Source organism: Anser anser (assembly GCF_964211835.1).
Source record: "Anser anser genome assembly, chromosome: 14".
NCBI classification, from domain to species: domain Eukaryota; kingdom Metazoa; phylum Chordata; class Aves; order Anseriformes; family Anatidae; genus Anser; species Anser anser.
In genome coordinates, this window is record NC_139735.1 from 8,234,343 (window position 1) to 8,254,467 (window position 20,125).

Sequence of the window (20,125 nt, forward strand, 5' to 3'; positions counted from 1 at the left end):
TATTAAGCTAGAAACAACAGAACATAACAACAGCACATTTGCCAGATGAACGAGTCCCACCATTCAGTCACCCTTCCTAGTGAAAAGACTGCAAAAAGGACTGTCTGAAACGCTGGAAGGTGCAAGGCTTTTATCTCCACAAGTCATTCAGAAATAAAGCAAAAGTAGCAAGATTAAGAAGTTTACTGCACATTGTCTACATGAACTGTGGACAGTAAGCTGTACAGGCATTACGGCACATTTCAAAGGTAAGTACAGAAAAGTCCACAGCGATACATCATGGTTAAGTCTGAAATTGTGTACTTCTGATCCCTTCTTCTTTGTAGTCTATTGATAGTAAATTCTAAGAGGGAACCCAGATGCGTGCAAAGAATACCAGTTTCATTAGTTATTAATATCCTAGTAAAAAGGCCATACTGCCTTTTTCTTGGAAATGCTACCACTGTCATTACTTTTATTTTCCTACAAAATTGTTCAAGTTTTGTAACATATACGTATGTACGTCTGCGTATATAAATGCACAAAAATTTGAACATATTCCTATTAAAAATACCTCTAAATTCTCAGCGTAAATTTGAATTAAGATGTCTCCCAAAAGGGGATTATTTCAATATACTTAAGCACTTCCTCTGCAGCAATTTCAGACTCTTAAGCACAAATTTGAACTCCAGATAATAAAATTCCATGCACCTGTTGAAGAGTGATGCTTTTAAAGCTCTTTCTGCAGGCAAACCAGGGTAGGTTCTTCTTCTTACTTCAAAACCTTTAGCGGCCATATGTAAAATACAAGTTTCTTAAGAAGGTTCAATTTTTTATTTATTTTTTTAACGTATTTCAGTAAGTCACCTGCAGTCTGTTCTTGCTGAGATGGGCTCAGGGAAGATGCAGGATGTCAAAACAGATCTAAGCAAATTATTATTTTTATCTCCTCCTTTAGCACTTGAGCATTCAGAGTAACTGTAGCATTAAATGACATCTTCAGGTACACTGGCTCAAGAAAGACCACTGAAATGCTGAGACAAGCAAAGATTAAGAAACTTCAGCCAAATTCCCTGCTTTGCCAGCAGGCATCTAAGCTAGGGGCTATAATGGAAGGCAGCCAACAGCAGTTAACTATCAACAGAGCTATGTGATTCCCAGAGGCCAGCAAGAGCTTCGCAAGAGAAGCAAGTATTGACCCCACACACGTTTCCACATGAAGAATGGCAGCAGATTGTAACTAATAATCAGCGGTGTCAAGGAGCTTTATAATAACAATTTCACAGAATAAATCCATGTTAAAATGACTCTAATACCTGCACCTTTCTGGAGAGTCCTCTCTATCTTTCCTTCGGAACTTGCTGATGGTATCATCGATCGTGCTTCCAATTTTGTCGCTTAGCTCACCTAACTTATCACTGAACGGAAACGCAGGTTTTTTATCCCATTCTTCATCCCACTTTGACTTGGGCTCAGGATCATATCTTTCACCTGTGTAAGGCATTAAGATAAAAAATACTAAAGGTAACAGCAAATAAATGCCCATAGTGTTTTCTGAATCACTCTCAAGCCTCCCTCCCCTGCAAACACAAAGCTCACAGGTTTTCAAAGGAAACTCAAAGCTCCCATAGTGCTGAATCAACACTATTACAGCAAGGCACAGCATGTAATGCCAATCATTAAATGGCAGGAATGCAGAATCAAAGACTTTTGTTTATGACAGCCACACAACCTTAATGCACTACACAGCACATCAGAATACTGTAGGATTCTGCCAGAGAGGCACAAGAAGTACAATCAACCCCGGCTACAAATAAGCAGCTTATCAGAAATGGGGCATGCCAGCTTTGTAACAGTCATTTAACACATGATACTTCATTCTTGGCTAACCTGTGCGTTCAGAGGTAAACCAAACATTTATACATTGAGACTCATGAACAGATAAAAGCATAGTACCAAAATATTGAAAGACAAGCATGAAATGCGTGATAGCTTTGCTCTTTCTTTTCCATACTCAGTGTACAAATAAAAGCTTCTTTTAAAAGGAAGAAGCAGTAAAGCAACCCACCTTTTCAGCCACTGAGTATCCTGAACATCTTTACTGAACACTTACAGACATCATTCATTCTTTTTCTATTCCAGTAATCAAGACCTCCACACTGAGAGCTTGCAAACAGCTGATGGTTTTACTTAGAATCAGTATGTTTGCTGTACAATCAAATTAAGATTTTTTTTTTAAAGACTAAAGCTTGGACTTAAACATACTCAAACAACCCAAGTTTAGTTTAAAAGAAAAAACAGCACTTAATTCTAACAAAGACTCAACTATCAGAACCACATAATGCTTTAATAACTAGCATTGTGATCTTACATTAGACCTTCAGCTGAGAATATAGGTATACAAAACAACCCAGTATAGCTCAGTTTCTAGACAACGCTAAGATGTGAGCATTTTTGTATTTTGGACCATCACACCCATGCAACAAGGGTGTGGTTTTTTTTTCGTTTTTACTATTGAAAAATGTAAAAACACTAATAAGATTTTATTACTTAAGGTGGGTAAAACTGAACAGTAGAAAGAAAGGTAAGAAATTTAATACTTCAAATTACATAAAAATTATATTGCATCTCAGGTTATGTTCAAAATGTATTCAGTTAAGCCATTCGAAATAAAATGATGATTCCAGCACTACGAGGTGCAGAATTTGAGATATACTAGGATGTATTTTCTTATCAAAGAGATAAATGCAGATCTCCAATGGTATCTTGTTTAGATCCATAACAGACTGACAAACTTTTTCTACGTTGAGTGCTTGTTAAAAATCAGCCGGATACTCAGTGGGATCTCAATCATTGTTGAAGGAGAAATAGTTAGAAATATACTACTGTTAAATTTTGCAGGAGAGTGAAATGGCCTTATTTCAGCTATGTCAGGTTCTCCAGCATTTTACTGGAGATTCCACTAAAAGGTTTTCTTGTGTGATACGAATTATAAAATGAGGACTTAAAACTAAGAACTCCATGTTTTCATCAGGACAAAAAGAACTAAGGAGAACTGTGGAAATACAAGCATTTTCTATTTAAGTAACTATAATTTTTTAGCTTAGAAGTCTGACCTGGGAAAGAAAGTTTGTTTTGTGCTGCTGGGAAGATTTTTAAGAACTTCACTCAAATGACGGGAAAATTAAAAATCCTTTACCACAAAAATGAAATATACAACAAAGGAGAGAGATAGCCCTTTGAATTCAGAAGCTTGAATGATAACTTAAGAACATATGGAGAAAAATCTACCCTGCATATGGGGATGGATCACGACTCTGTAAAGAGTAAGTCAAAAGAAAAGCTCAGAGAAAGAACAGAGGGGCACGTACTTAAAAGTACAGATGAAGTGACTCATAAGAATTTCCTAAAGAGAGAGAATCGGTAGAGTTCCAAGCAAGTAGACAAAAACCTGTAACAATATAATAAAGACATATCCTGCCACGGAGATGGAGATTTCTATCTACTCTGCATGTGTGGAAAAAGAATAGAGGAACATGGGGAAGTAACCTGCCAAAGGCAGGAGAGAGTAAGCCTTTAATTTTCTAAGGCTCAAAGTGAAGAAGAGGGAAAAACATGCACAGAACTGAAGAGTTGCAGGTGAAGTCTAAGTCATACACAGTTCCTACTCAGATCTCATCCTAAAGCCTTCTCTCAAAGCAGTTACTGATTCTAGCAAACCAGAGCTTTGTGCCATTGAGACCTGGGGAAACATCCCTTATTAAGAGAACCCAAGGATCCACTTGGGCCAAAGAAAACGCAAACATTTCAGGACTGATAGCTGGATCATGGATGACATACTGGGATATATCAACATAAAAGCAGGTTCAAGCTCAGATCCCTGCTACAAATAATTAAAAATGTTTGTAAGTATTTGTTTTACAGGTAAGTTTAGAAATAACTTTCTGGTGTTAACTATGACCCCTTCACCAGCAGCTACAGTTCTCTAGGGTTTAGGGGTGAGCACTATGCACCAAGTTTCCAGCCTGCATATAGGTTTGCTGTACAACATCTAGCCACGAGCTTAGGAGGGCTATATAAAGTAAATTCAGTATTACCTCTGGGAACCCTCCTCTGAAAAGCACATGGGACCTACACTGCTATTCAAAGAAGGTTTTAAAAACACAAACCAAGACAGTGACAACTGTATTGACAAACTGCTGATACATAAGCTCCACCACATATTTAAAGTCAGACCTGACAGACATCAGAATCCATAGATAATCCACAGATACCTTTCAAATACTCAAACAGCATGACATGGGAAACCAAAAAGTCTAACGGGACATAGTATTTACATTGTTTCACCCAAACAGTATTACTGCACCCAAAGCCCTAACACAAATTAAGCAGTGATTCTTAAGGAGGTTGGCAGGCATAGGTGGATCAATATTCTTGTGCTGTGGGAGGTGGGAAGATCACTTTTTTTTTTTTTTAATTACAGAAAGACTAAGAAACCCTGACTTACAAGGGCATCTATTTATCTAGTTCTGCTACAGCAGCATGCATTTCTCAGGGAGGCTCTGCCTAAGGGTAAAAACAGAATAGCTAAGTTCTGGCTAAACCACTGCATCAATGTCACTTGTGTTTTTAGTTAATTTACCTGAAAACCCACCCACATACTGAAAAGTCTGCCAAAGAAAAAAAGATTTTTGAAGTACTTTAGTTAGATATATACGGGGGGAGGGGAAGAAATACAAGCTTTATTTGATAATACTATCAACACTGACAGTTAAAGAAATATAAAGAAGAAACATCTAAAGGAGCATCTTAGAAACTTGTTAGTAGTTATCTGGTTTTCTGCATATCTAAGCTACACTGAGAGTCTAGGTTGTCGATTCTTGACCAACAAAGCCCAGTTAGTACTCACTGTATCTGAACCCTCCAACACTGTCTGAAGAAACACCAATGTATTTGTCTTTGTTCTTCTTTGCTTTCTTCCTTTCTTCCCGAAGTCGATCATCATCTTGAGCAAATTCAACCATTTCTTTAACCTTCTGGCGTATATTTATACCCTGGTCTTTGCCATTTTCATCTGTATAGATAATGCAGGATAAAGAGTATGAGGGGGGACAGGAGCAGAAACAGGAGAAGAAAATAAATCAGAGGCAGCAATACCGAGCATGACAAACTGGTAAGAAAACTTCAATTAGGAACAGAGCAATCAAAGCAAAAGACCTTATGGGTACCAAGGTCCACTGTTCCTGTTTTAAAGGGGCCAAATATTTTAACACCAATTTTTACCCCTAGATAAATGATAGTTTTCAATGAATGGTGTATTTAGAAAACATCTAACTACTGTTGAAACACTGAAAAGCTCGAAGACTGAGATAGAGATTATATCCTCCAATGAATATTTTAACCCTCCTGAACATAAGCCTTTTTGGTACAGCTTTTACAACTTTAATTGCATGAACTTACTCTTACTGCAAAACTGAATTTTTGAAAAAGTGCTTTCAGTTGGGATGTACTACAAGCTAAGCGTGCTCCTTTCCCAGCCTTTTTCACATTCAAAACACACACTGGCCTTGCTGCCTTTGCACTGTAAATATTATTTGGTGGGAGGAAAAAAACCCAGCTTCAAACAGATGTGTGTGTTTTGGAGCTCTAACCTTTTCTTCCCATATGATTAAAGCTATTCCTTTACGGACACCACAGGGGACCAGTCTCTAGTGCATATTTTAATATAAACCCGAACACTCATGTTGTGTTGGTTCTGTTGTTATTAGCCAGTCTTTTCTGCAAGTTCTTGTCTTCACTAATTAATACTCTAGGGTCCCACGTCTTGGATTCTGCACTCTTCACACAACTGGCAACAGTCACATTCTAATTAGACTGGGGAAGCTTCTAAGCTGGTTCAGGTGACTGACAACTCCAACTACTGTTTTAATTTGCTTATAAGATTTTTCTATTGCTCACCTACAAAGTGGTAATTTTCCAGGGATCGCAAATCATAAATGTGTTCTCTGGCACTTGTAACAACACGCTCTGATCCATTCCTTATGAGGTAAGCTAGGAGCAGCAAAGACTATAAAAATACAAAGCACCTTATGATTGCATGAACAAAAGCTCTACCTTTTTTTAAAAAAGCAATAGAAAACCAAACCCGCCCCCACACTCCCAAATTAAGTAATAAGACTCTCCCCTCTTAAATAAATGCTTATTATATGGGTTCACCTATGAAAGAACATCCCCCCCTACACAATGCTCTTCAGGATATCAGAGCTGCATTTTGTAAACTACAATTTGTTGTTATCAAATGACAAGTAGTTGTCTTCATCAGCTACTAATTGTTTTAAAACACAGCAGCAGAAGCTTAAGAGAACAAATTAACCCTGTGAAATGACACATTTTCTTTTGCCTCTCTTGCTCAAAATTTCCATCAGTTTTCACCAAAAAGCAACTCCTATGAAAGCAAGAAGTCTTATGCAGGTTGCAATGGATACATAAGACTGCATTTCAGGACAAATATAAGCAAGTTACAAGATAAATGAAGTTTAAATAGTACTTCAACTGTGTTTTTTTAAATTTAGGATTTCTATCTGGAAAAAAAATAATGCACTTTATCCAAAGTAGTGCCTTTTTACAGCTAAAACTATCATTATATTTCAACCTATCACAACCTGATAAGCAATTCCACACAGTCTTTATAACATTAAGTAGTTATGTGCGATAGCATTAAATATTAATTTATATTGTACTTCAGGGAAAACAATTACTATGAATACAAAACATCAAGCACCTGTGAAAAGCACAAGCCATGCCTTAGAATTAATTCTGTCTTGTTACAACTTTGGCATCAACAAAATAAGCTATTCTAATACATCAATTCTAAAAAATGAGGTTATATTTGCATAATTCAGTGAACATTGAACACCACTTTAAGTGCAGCGTCATTATCTTAAGCAAAAAGTTTCCATGCCATGCTAATTAGCCAAAGACAAGAAAAATGCAAATGATTTTCAGTTTTACTTCCAAAATGCAAGCAGGACATAACACGCTCATATGATAAGATCTGCAAGAAAATTTGGTCCACTCAAAGCAAAACCACAATTTTTAGAATCAGTATTTGTCATAAAATTAAGATTAGGTTCTGATCTTATTTCAGCTATCCTTAAGCTCCTTCAAAAACTGTCATCTACTTCTCTTGGAGCACTATAACAACACATTTGGATAGATTAAAAATGCGAATGCTACTCCAGTATGAGAATATCAACAAAATATAATTGCTCTATTAAGCAGCATCTGAGAATGTTTCTAAAATCAGGTATGTTTTTCCTTATACAGTACTTGAAAGACATCTTTGATTTCAGTAACATCATTAAGGAAGGAGTCAGGAAAGAAATTACAGGTTGCTAGTGGAATAGGTGATACAGCAGTATCTAAACAAGACACTGTATCAGAACATTATGCTAGCATCAAGCATTTCATCCTTTGTAGACCAATACAAAGTCCTGCACACTTTTAAGTTCATGTAAATACACACCTTATAAACTCTCCTCCAGTTCTTTTTATTGTCTTTCAGCATTCGAGTCCAAAGCATGTTCATAAGTTCTGGAAACTGTTCGTACATAAATGTAGCCCTACAAAAATTAAACAAAAGGAGTAAAGAAATTTTATTCTCAGTGGCTTGCCATAATAGCTTGTTAAGACTAGGGGCTGACAGTAGATGGCAGGCTTGATCTAAACCCATTCAAGTTTGACAGCATTACAAGCGAAAAAACTATCCCTGTTTGTTACTCATATAGAAGTAATTTACATACCAGCACTACAAAAGAAAAATACTCTTAAGAGAGTCTGAGGCAGTAAAAGAACTTATTTTCTAAAGAAAAATATCTTAACAACCACAGCAGCTAGTCAAACATGACTTCCAAACTCATTTTGGCAGAAAAAATACAAAAAAGGAGAATGACCTGTTATTTAGAGTATCACAAAAAAAAGCAGCATGAAAATAAACACCCTAAAAAAGTCAGCTATGTTGAGAGAATTACGAGGCTACATACATAGATAAAGAATTTCAAAAATACTTTGATTACATTATCTGCTTGACAGATTCCGATATGTTATGAGGCATTTAAAAAAAGGATTTTTTTAAAGACTTTATTTACAGCAACTTTTCCAGCATTATCAGTCAGCATAACGCAGAGCTGATTTAGCAGCAAATTTCACATTCCTCTATAAAACGTACCTTTCTTTCTTTATCACTGACTCAAATTATGACTTACTTGGCAATCTCTCCCATGAGTTGCCCCGAAGGTCCCCATGGATCATCATTGGTTGCTTCTCGAACCTTAGACTCTATTTCTGAATAATTCATAACCACATTGGTGCTGCAAAGGAAGAAAAAAAATTAACACACACAAAGATTAGCATCAAAACTGAGAAATACATGAAAACTTAATAATGACACTAGTGGGTACCTTAATGAGATACCTCTACAGGGTGGGAAAGAAAACATCTTTAGTGCAGAAGTTACCCTGAGGACACTATACAACACATTTATGTTATCTTTAAGGTTTTTAATATTCCATTAGTCTTCAAGAATACAGATGAGAAACTATGGATTACATTACAGCTAGATTCAGTCCCGTAAAAATGGCTTTTGGTCAAATTAAAATCGAAACGGAACTACCATAGTCAAAGCTGAGAGCTTCCCTGACTAGAGATGGTTCACTTGCAGCTTTGTACGATGTGTTTATTTGCAAGAAGCTTTCTAACTCAGCCAACAGCAGGCTTTTTGAATGATTAACACTACGAGACACTCAAAAATATCAGTACCAAACAGGTGTTATTAAAAATACTACCGCTAAAGAAACCAACAACACAGCACCCCACACTTCAGAAGACTACAGTAAGGAAAATAAAATTCACTATAAAGTCTGTTTTCTAGCTTAAAGTTATACCAGGGAAAATAAAGGAAGGTCTGCAGAGCACCGTGTTATGACTAAAGCAATGCAAATACTACAAGGAGTTCAAGCAACCCGTATGAGTTCACAAAAATATATTTTTAAAAACTGCTTCCTGTTTCTAAATGTAAGTTGTATTACAATTTTGTATTACAATTGTGTTATTCTTTTTTTTAATGAATCTAAGATTTTAAGTGGTAACATTCAGCTACGATCCCAGCAACATCCCCTGTGCCCCTAAAAGTGTCCGAATATATTCAATAACGCAGTGACTTTCCCTATATGTTGAAATGAGCAAGCAGACCCCATGCATTTGCCTAAAACGTCACTCATACAGAGAATATTTGAGAAACAGCATTCTAACTAGGGGATAATCTATCATCATAAGGGAATCCTTATTCACACGTATTTAGCACTGCGAAATAACACGATAGTCATGAAGCTTCCAAAAGGAAACCTAGTAGCTTCTGTTTTTCTTGCATCCTGTGCAATGTATCTGACATAAGTTACAAATGACATTTACACCTATTGAATCAAAATGTTAAGATTTAGTTCATTGTTTAAGCACATCATGCAACCGGTTTCAGAAGCTAAAAATGCTGCAAGATGACTGCTCAATATGCAGACTATCCTATAAAGTCAAATTGATTAACCATAGCAGGAATAAAATGATTTTAAAATATGTTGAGAAGGTGTTCATTACTTAAGAACTCCTATGAACCTGAAGGGACTAGAAGAAAAAAAATGATGATGCTTAACAGTCATCCCTCTGTCCTTGGAGGAGTTGGCCCATTGAATTTTATTTAGCATAAAGATAGCCAAGGTTTGGAACAGGGAGCAGAAACAAGAATGAGATCCCCTAAGTCCAAAAGGGGACACAGAAGGTAATTGTTAAAACAGAATAAAATTCCTGGACTCAATCTTGGATTCTCAGCATGAGAATTCCTGCTGTCAGATTCTGATGTATGATTTTATTCAACTTCATGTCTAAAGAGAATGTAAGCTACATGACTGAATAAATAATCAGCAAGCTAACAGAACCCATCTATACTTAAAAAAGCATGCAGGAAAACAGCAGTAGGTATGGACAACAGCAATTAGGGGTTTTACAAATTCATTTATGGTAAACGTGCCTCAAGCTTCTGGTTTTGACATTTTCTTCACCATCCACACAAACGTGAACTAATACCACCTTTATTTCCCACATGCATGGGACTTTAAAAAGATTTTTAAATAAAACAAAGCAACACAACACAAAGCCACAGGCTTCAGAGCTGCGTGGCTTTCAGCACACTGGTTCCCTTGTCCAAAGCGAGGAAAGGCAGCGAGCTGAATGGAAAGGTTCTGTTTGTTTTTATAACCCCTCCTCAAGCGCTTGTTTGAGACTTGATGGGGAGCTGGGGGTGGGTGGGAGAGCATAAAGTTAAGCATTTCCTTCATTTCGTAGAGTAAAGCATTAAGACTGGAAAATGCATGAAAGATGCAAACTTACTGTAAAAATCAAAAGCCAGTATTAGCTATGGAAGTGCTCGGTGTCGCACGGCTACAGCGGCATCAGGGTTTAGAGGGGGAATGGAAGGGGAAATTAAGTAATGCCAAAAAACCAAAGAAGTGCAGTTAAAACCAACTAAATAGGGAAATAAACTCCTAAAATCATTCTGCAGTGAAGTTATTGTTCTCAGTAACTAGGAGAAAGCTTTTTTCTTTTTTTTTTATAAATGTCACGATGAGATGTAAGAGGCACAAAGCATTCCAAAACAAAGCATCTTTAAGCCGCATTTAATTCAGCAACAAATGTAAACTTCAAGAAGAAAAAAAAAGTTGTATAGTTTGGCATTGTTCCAGGTCACTTAAAAATAACCACTTCTAAAAAGGTGGAAATATAGTTTTATTCTTCCTTTCCCATGTTTTCTATGGCCCTCATTCCATGCCCTACCCATGATTCCTGTGACCTCTGCAACAAAAAAATAATTTATGTCCAGATGTGAAGGGAAAAAGTGACTAGCTTGATTGCCAAGACTTCCTGTGATTGATATAAATTTAATATCCAAGGACACTTTCAGACACCAGGGGGGGCTCGCTGATTAGTTTATACTGGGCAGCTTCCAGGGAATCGTGCTGGATTGCATGGACCCAGCCTGCTTCACAACCAGATGGATGGATACACAACAGGCAGAAGCGACAGGAGCATCCTGGCAGTCAGTGTTTCAAACACCCTGCAAGGCTACACTCGGATTTACCCCAAAGTGTTAACTGAGACACAAGTGGACTCTTGTACCAAGCATATTTACAAAGCTTTTAATGTGGACAAAGATATTGAATGCATGAAGTGGATTTTGAAAGTTACATCCAAAATAAAGACCACCAAATAAACAAGTGGGTTGACATTAACTTTACAAGCTGTTGCACATTCTTTTCTGCTGGTATGTTATATTTAAGTCTAAACTATGTATTTAATTATTATGTTTGTGTGCTATATTTAAATCTAAACCACAGAGTGGTGTCAACAGATCATTTTTACTCTTTATTATACCACTTTTATTTCAGTGCTGTTTCTTACAAAAACAGTTCAAAAAAACAGGAGTACTGACACATCTCTATGAAACAGTAAGCGTGGTGATGGCAAGCAAAGCGTTAGTTTTAAAATTTCTTACATGAGAATGATCAACTTTAAAGGTTTACATCTACAAATGATTACAACAGTGAATAGGTAGCACAAGTCTGTGACTGAAAGCCTCCACAGGAATAAATGCACAATGCCAGGGAAAAGCCAGTGGTAAGAGCTATAAATATTTGATCATCTGACTGCATCAGAGTAAGACACACACTTCTTCAAAGAAAATGACAAATATAGTTGAAAGTTTTGCATGTGTTTTATGCACTTTTAACATACTTTAAAACTGAATAGACATACCATAGATAAAACATTAAAAAAATACTTTGCACAAGTTTTGCCTGCATTTTCCAAAGGAAAAAAAAAAAACTCTCAAAGGATTCAAAAGCTTGGTAAATGACTCCAAATTTTGTTTTAAGTTACACTGTGAGATTTGTAAATTGAGATAAAGCTGTCATCTCCTGATCCAGGTCTATCCTATAGTACGCTAAAAACAGGGAAAAAAAGCAAGGAGGGAAGAAAGGGATGTGAGGTTCGAGACAAAGTTTTGCACATATTTCAACTGCGTAATTTGAGATAAAAATAATGCTTAGTTGATGTTAGGGATGGTAAGCTGACAAGCAAGAAGAACAAGAAATTCTGTGCCAAACCTCATAAAACTAAGGAGAATGGAGAAACTAATGAGGTCCACCAAAAATAACTATTAAGTATCTGCCACTTCAACCTTTACACTTGCAAGGGTCTGAAAAGCACTTCAGCTTTTAGTCTTAAGACAATGAATATACTACAGGCCTGAGATTATCCTCTGAGCAATATTTGTTGACATGTGTAAATGAAATATAGCTTGGGGATGCCCTGCTCGAACATAAAGAGCAGAGGGACACTGCCCAGGATGACGGACAAAAGGCCTACTGTAAGGCGGTCTCCCCCTCCTGTATCAGTGGATAAGGAACATAACCCATGATATGGACACAAACTCCGGTAAGTGTTTAAGTGTATTTGCAGAAAACTTTATTTATGCTTGATTTCAACATATGCCAGTATAAAGCTCCAGTAGCTGTATTTGGTACTCTGTGAAGGCTTCCCACGTCACATAGTAATACAGGAAACAAATCGACAAATGCTCAGAAGGACAGTATTGCAAGGAGGACGTGCACTCTACTCTTAGTAAGGTATAAGCACTTCTTCAGTGTTTTTGCATGAAATGCCACAAAATAAATGCTAAAAAAAACCAAAGTTTTCTTTTTTCCAGACTAAGAGAAAAAACTTCTTTATCACCAGGAAAGCAAAATCATTATTTTTAAGATAGAAATACAATCAAAACATTATGAATTAAAGGTTTGTTCCGAAGTAAAGTTCTTTCCTTGTTCAGATCCACAAGGTGTTTGTTCTCTACAGATGCATGTGCTGTAATGGAAGACAGCTCAGTTAGGTGAGACTGTATCTGTACAGTATTTTGTAAGTGATGCTAACTATGCTGTTCCTAGTAACAGCTTCCGATTGGAAATTTTGTTGTGCCTGAAATTGCATAATTGCTGGTTCCACACCAAAAAGACTGTCTCTCTCTGTTTCATTACCCTTTGAATGACTAATACTTTGTAAACATATATGTGGAAACATGAGGCTCTGAACACAGTCAGCAATAAGAAGAAGCCTCAGGAGTGGGGACAAATTCAAGCATGAGAAGTTCGATGCAGAGAATCAAAACTGTTTTCTCATCTAAACTACACTTTAAAAATCAACCACGAAACCATAATGCTAACCCTCAAGATAACAAATATTTTATAACAATGCTGTATATACACTTCCAGCAAATCTTGCTAAAGAAAAAAGGCACTACAATTTTGGTCTTCATTCACTTGATTCAGCATCTCGGTTAGGAGGTTACATGCAAAAAGCTCAGTGCCCACAGTCTTCCCAAAAGGGCTCCATACAGTTAGATATTTCCATCCCCAGCATTTCCCATATCTTCCAGAGTTTTTTTTCCATGGTCGGTGTCATTCTGTTCCCTCATCACCCTGCCAATACATTCAAGTGCATGAAATCACAGCTCATAAAGGAAGCTTACAGTTCACTGCTAGATTCTAGAAGTTATGTTCTTTCGAACAAGATAATCACGTTCCTCAGGATAGGAGTAGATAGCTATATCTTGCAAAATTTCAGAGCTCCAAATGACACGTAAATTAAAGTTTAACATTCCATGCTCAAGGAGCATCAGTCTTAAACATGCAGGAATCTTTAAATAGCATTTGCATAGGAAACCTGAAATAGAGAAAACAAGGAGCGCCATGAGAAAAGCAGCTATTTATATATTACATATAATGAAGGAACAGTATATCCATCCATTTAGAATGGAACTTACTTTAATACATATTAAGGAATCAGAAAGCCTAACAGATCTTAGTCAATGTTTCTGTCTCAAACTTAAAAGCCTTGAATATGCCCTGGGGCGAGAGTCAGACCACTCCATTAAAAGCTCCATTAGGATTACAGTTGCTATTGATGTGGGTGGTGTCACTGAGGACAAGTACAATTTTGGACATGGATCCACAAGAAGATTTGTGAAATGCCATGTCTAATCTCATGAAAACTAAGATAAACAGAAGTCACAGAGAGGGTATATTACAACAGTTTCTTTATAGTGATGATAAAGGTATTGGATTGGACAGGGTAAGGCTAATTAGAAACACTTCTCAAACCTCTGGGAAGCTGCCCACTGTGCTGAGGGACCAAGCAGCAGGAACAAGAAACCTGGTTACACAGTTAAAATTTTTTTTTCAATGTATATTTCAAACCAATTACAATATCATGTATACATGGGACTCCTATGTGCATAATATTATGCCTTTAACTATTACTCCAAGGACATCACTGGATTATGCACCTTCTGTTTTCCTTTTTTTAATTTTACAACTGGGAACACTAAAATACTAAAAGCTGAGATGAGAAACTTTCTCCATTTTACCACCATTAACAGTTTCCAGTGAGACACCATTCGGCAAATATGTGTTTAAAGCCCAAACATGGAAGAAAAAGATTCCCACATTACACACACACATGCCTATCATACATACGGCTTGAACACTAATGCTATTCAAACAAACAGCAACACTAAAGAACCTACATCTTTTAAAGAAAAATTTGTCTCTTCAATAGGGGAAAGGGTCTGGATGAACACAGGGCAACAGAAGCTGTTGCTGTACGGCACTGCCTAGCGTGCTAACAAAGTCTTGCAAGAAACAAGTTTTAACCTTGAATTATTCCAGTGCCAAACCAAAACAAACACCACATAATTTGTTCTTTAAATAACTGTGTGTTTAGCAGCATTATCCTTTTAATAGGCAGTCTCATGCAGTAACACTTTAATCTCAGTATTTCTGTTAGCAGCTATTTTTGTATTTTTGTTAGCAGCTTCTTTATTTTTAAGAAGTCTTCTGCAGGTCTCCTGTAACTTCCCTAGTGAGTAAAGCACAGTGAACTTCAAGTTCGGTCCACAACAGAACAGCTAGGCTACGGACTCTGACTAAAATTTCCTCACCTCACTTGGTGACATAGCAAAGGAGAATATTACAGTAACAGTTTCTGAAATCTACATTCCCAAACCCAGTAAGAATACATTTGAACAGCTCTATGCTGTCCTTCTTGGATAGAAAAAAAAGGAGACTGCACTACCTAATCAAAAAGGATGTCATCTGAAAATTAAATAGTTAAGAAATTCTTAAATTACAGTAAGAAAGTTTGCTTTGAATCTGATTCATTGTGTACATGTTCATTCTTAATAAGTGACCCAGCTGTGTTATCTCCATCTAAATATTGCTACGATTTTTATGGTGCGGTACATAAGAACAGGAGTACTTTCTCATCCGAATGGTTTATTACAAGCACGGTGGTGATTTCAACTTAAGCCTCTGAACAAAGCCAGCAGTAACTCATGTCCGGAGACCGAGCTGATGCTCTGCTCCTGCAGTTGAAGTGCTGCCTTTGTCTTCAGCAGCTTATTTCCTTCTAACCTGTTGGGCTGTCTGTTCCACATTCAGCTGAAAGACTAGCAGTCTTCCACCATAAGACCCACTGGCTATTGTTCATCTAATTTAAGATACTTATTTTGGCAACACTACCCAAACAGAAAAGCAATTTATTTTCAGATTTCCCATGGAACTGTACAGGGGCTGAAAACTTAAGGCAAATATATATATATTTAAATACTATTTTATATACTATTTATATATATATTTATAACATTGCTTAGCTTTTAGGTGCTTCAGACAGCAGCATCCATATTTGATTTTTTTTAAAGAAAGGATGCACTATAAAAGTAATATGAGCAAAGTGAGCATTAAACATTTGGAGAAGAGATGAGGCAGATCCCTAGTAATATTTTCACAATACTCAGTTACCTTGTAGAGCCCCATCCACAGGCACAGAGGTATTTAAGAGGCAGCCTTTGGAGGGAAGGGAACATACCATCTTATCCCCATCCAGTCTTTATCTGTGAGTCATGCATCTAAACTATTCTTAGCATCTAGATTAAAAGGTTCCTGTATGGTAAGAGTAGAAATACATGAAAAGCTTTTTGATAATGTTAAAAAGTTATTTTGGTATTAAGTGATCCATTCTTAAAGTGTGTTCTGAAGTTAACTTCAACTACTGAGAATACACAGTAAAATAAAAAAGCTACACGTCTCATCTGAGTCCAGGATAAGTCTTCCCCACACCCAGGTGTTAGAATCTTGGCATTTATTAAATTGTGAATTAGTTTCCAGAGCATTTTTATTTGTCAATTAAAAAATATTATTGAATACTTATCCATCTGGGCATGAAACACTTTTAGTAGAACATCTGAATTGTTAATACTAAAAAAAGTGATCCTCACAGCACTGCCTCCCAAACCACTAGGGGCCAGCACACCATGCAGCAAACACCCCGTAAAAAGGCAGATCACATTAATTCGTCAGAGTTTGGTGGAAGAGATGCTAGCAGAAATGTAGTTAAAGTTGATTGCTGATCCAAACTTGGGTTTCAAGAAACTTGAAGCAGTTACGGCCAACTCGAGCAGAAAGATGCATTTCAGCACCAGAGTTCATGTGCTTTGACCTGTTCACTATGTCCCTGCTTCAGAAAGCTCAATATGCACAGGCAGAGGACAAACCTAAGACATTTCCACCTCTTTTCCAACACAGCATAATGGACATGCAGGAATTTATGTACCTAGTGCTACTAGCAATTATTCAGAGAAAAAGATACTAAACACCCTCAAAATAAAGATGGCACTGCCCTTCCCCTCAGTGAATCGGGATAGTAGATCTCAGCCAGCATCTGTCTCTGCTTGGTGAAGACGAACTAAAAAACATGCAATGAACTCAACGCATTTTCATTTTGCTCCTGTCAGTAATGTCACTTTTGTTATAAAACACGCAGCTTAGATTTAGAGTCTTACAGATGAAACATATGGATAACAAATATGAAGGCAGCAGTCCACATTCAACGAAGAAGCAGATGGGCACCCATCTGCTAAAATGCCTGGTGAAATACCTCAGGTTACACAGAGGTAACAGCTCGACATTAGATGATACTTGACCATTTAAGTTACTTTTTAAACCACCCCTCTGAAGCATTCCAAATACGACACCAGGCAATTCAGTACATGAATACTGGATATTATTACAGACCTTCAACACAAGCTGCAATTACGCTCTTTCTGACCAACGATACCATCTTCATTACACTACAGTAGGATCTAAAATAGATTTCCAGCTTTTCAAGTTAAGTTTCATAATTTATGTGGCAGATGTGCAAGGCAAACTGCACAGAAAGAGATAAGCCAAGAAAAACATCCTGATGGCCACAAGTGAATTACGACTTGTGGGAGGAAGGAACTATAAAGCTATTTCCTGTGCCTTACAACTTCTAATCACAAAAGCCTACCAAGTAAACAAGATAACCCAAAATCCACCACACATACACACTTTCAAAAAAAAAAAAGACAGTGACTTTAAGAATTAAATTGAAGCCTGTTAGAGAACTCGGAAGCGACCACCACAGTGCTGAAGCGCCCTGCAGAAGGTACCCAATTACAGCTTGCTGTATTCTTAATGTTTTTTTTTTTTTTAAACAGATGTTGGGAACATGAGGCAACCAAGTACGTGGTAGTTTTAAAGTGTATTTGTAAAGTCTCCCCAGAGCCTTTTCTTCTCCAGGCTGAACAGCCCCAGCTCCCTCAGCCTGTCTCCATAGGAGAGGTGCTCCAGCCCCTGAGCATCCTTGTGGCCCTCTCTGGACTCACTCTAATAAATCCAGAAGCTCTCCAAGGATAATCAAGTTGTAGTTACATTCAAAAAGCAGCAACAGTAAGCCTTGTAACTTCAACCCACTCGTGTACCTCAGACTTCCTCTGCTTGACCCTAACAAACTTGAGTGATCTTCAGATGGAGGAGAAAGAAGGGAAAAAGAGTAAAAACAAAACTCCGCCAGTAACTTCTTGTGACCCCCCGCAATGTCTTTAAGTAGAGGTCATTACACAACCATTTGCCTCCTACTTCCAAAAAAATTCTTAATTTTCAGTGTCAAAAGAGCTGTGTGCCATTACTGTTTTAATATGACCCCCAAAAGATAAAACTTTTGATAAGCCCAGCTTCACCTCTAAAGCGTCTGCAATTCTGAGCTATTCACAACTACTCATGTGAAACGTGTTCGCCAGAGAATTCGTATTCGGGTCCTCTGACACCATAAAGAACGTGTGGCAGTTGTTAGCTTACAGTAACCAAAGTGGTCAAGGAAAACTCTTGCATCTAGACGTACTTGAGATATATCAGCTTAAGAGTTACAGTCAAAACTTTTCACTCTGAAAAGCAGGAAATACTGCCTGGTAATTACTACACCTCTGAATGGTGCAGAGCTATTTAGTGTTGCCAATCGCACTGACTTCTAAATAATCCAAGCTTTCCTTATTCAAATAACTAAATTTGGTTTGAGTATCTGTCAACTTACAGAATATTTGGTGTGGACAGAAGAATACACATGCAATAATGCAGACTTGAATATTGCCAAAAGACAGCCCCCACTCCCCCCATAGGACCATGCTTAACGAACCTCGTAGTTTCAGATATTCCCTTCATTGCAGGCTGAGTACCATTAAAATACTGCCCTAATTCCAGAATTTATTGCAAATTAAGCATTACTCCAAACACAAGCTAGGTGTTCCACTAGGGAGGGCCAATTAAAATTTAAACAGTGTCATTAAAGCTTGTAACACAGACTGATCATTCTCTGCTGCTATATATAATCACTTTGGCACTGCAACACCACATGCACCCCTGTATTTTTGCCATACGAACCTAAGCCAAAGCAAGCACCTGTTGAATGCTCTTCTCAGCTCAGCTCCCCTGGCAAGGAGCAGGTGAGCTTGCCAGACCTGAGCCCAGCTCTGAGAGCGCTCCCCTTGCTGCCTCCAGCCTGCCCCAGAGCCCTAACTGCTGCCAACTCCTCTCCCTGCCCTTTAGGCAATCGGAGAAAGGAGTCAGGATCTGACAAGAGCATCCCAACTGCACATAAACCACACATTGCCAACTCACTCCGCTTTTACAACGCTGGTTACACTGTCCCTAACACCCAGACTAGATCTGAAGGGCTTGCGGTTCCCTTCTGCCATCATCTATAGAGCTATGATGCCGTACAGCTTTGTACTTTGCCTGTGATGCAGCAAAGTATTAATGTCATATTAGAAAGCCTGAGACATGTATCTCACAACCTGGAAGCATGGTCTAAGCAGCTGGTAAAGCAACTGAACAAGAACACCTGCAACCAGTGTTTTAACACAGCCTTGTGTCCTGGAAGATATTAAGACAGGCAGAAGCTGCACTGCACTTTCTGGACTGGAAGACAGGGAAGGAGGCGGCAACAGTTTATACAAAGTTATCAAATTACAGGCTAATAAGCAGTTTTCCTTCAATTATTCATGTCTTTCAGTGAAATTTGCTATGCAGGAGATATTCAGTAGCAGAGGAAGACATTAGTCTCAACTGTCTCGATCTTTGTTTTTCTAAAATGAGTCACATTATCATTTACTGATCTTATTTCTAAAACAGTCCGGAATTAATTCTATAGTTGCTGGTGTTTGCAGAAAAAACAACAATAAACAAACCTCAACATCCAATTCCAGACCTTTTTTGATGAAAATAAAACCAGGAACTGAATCCGTATGTCACTACAAAATTGCTTATCAGCTTCTCTTCTCAAAACTGGTTCCTTACAGTCTGTTGCTTAATCACCACTTGAGGCTGAAAGCGAGAATTGTGCCGTGAAGTGGAGCGCTACAGGAACTGCCACACTCAATAGCTCAATGTAGCTGCAGCATTTCCTTTCACATCCAATATTGAAATCCAATCCCAAACAGACCATTACATTTGTCAGAGAACTTAAGGATGACGCTGACCTGAAGTAAGACTACATGGAGCACGTCTGGATCCAAGAACTTTTTTTTCTTGACTCCACTACAGGCAGAGGAACACAATCAAGGCCATTTACACTCGCATTTCGGTGTCTCCAAGAGCACCTCCGCTTTCCTAGGAAGGAAGCTGTTAAAAACCTA

At 37.7% G+C, this 20,125-nt stretch overlaps 1 protein-coding gene across 2 annotated transcripts in view; it reads right to left on the reverse strand.

The window, feature by feature from the left end:
* CLINT1 (clathrin interactor 1) overlaps positions 1-20,125 on the reverse strand; it is a 47,910-nt gene that overhangs the window by 14,649 nt on the left and 13,136 nt on the right. The window contains exons 2-6 of one of the 2 annotated variants that reach the window (XM_083799026.1): positions 8,244-8,348; positions 7,505-7,601; positions 5,938-6,046; positions 4,889-5,053; positions 1,302-1,470 (exon numbers count right to left, since the gene is read on the reverse strand). In XM_083799026.1, the coding sequence (XP_083655152.1) occupies positions 1,302-1,470; positions 4,889-5,053; positions 5,938-6,046; positions 7,505-7,601; positions 8,244-8,348 (645 nt within the window). Of the gene's footprint in view, positions 1-1,295; positions 1,471-4,888; positions 5,054-5,937; positions 6,047-7,504; positions 7,602-8,243; positions 8,349-20,125 lie in introns of both variants that reach the window. The other variant, XM_083799025.1, reaches the window with a different exon arrangement.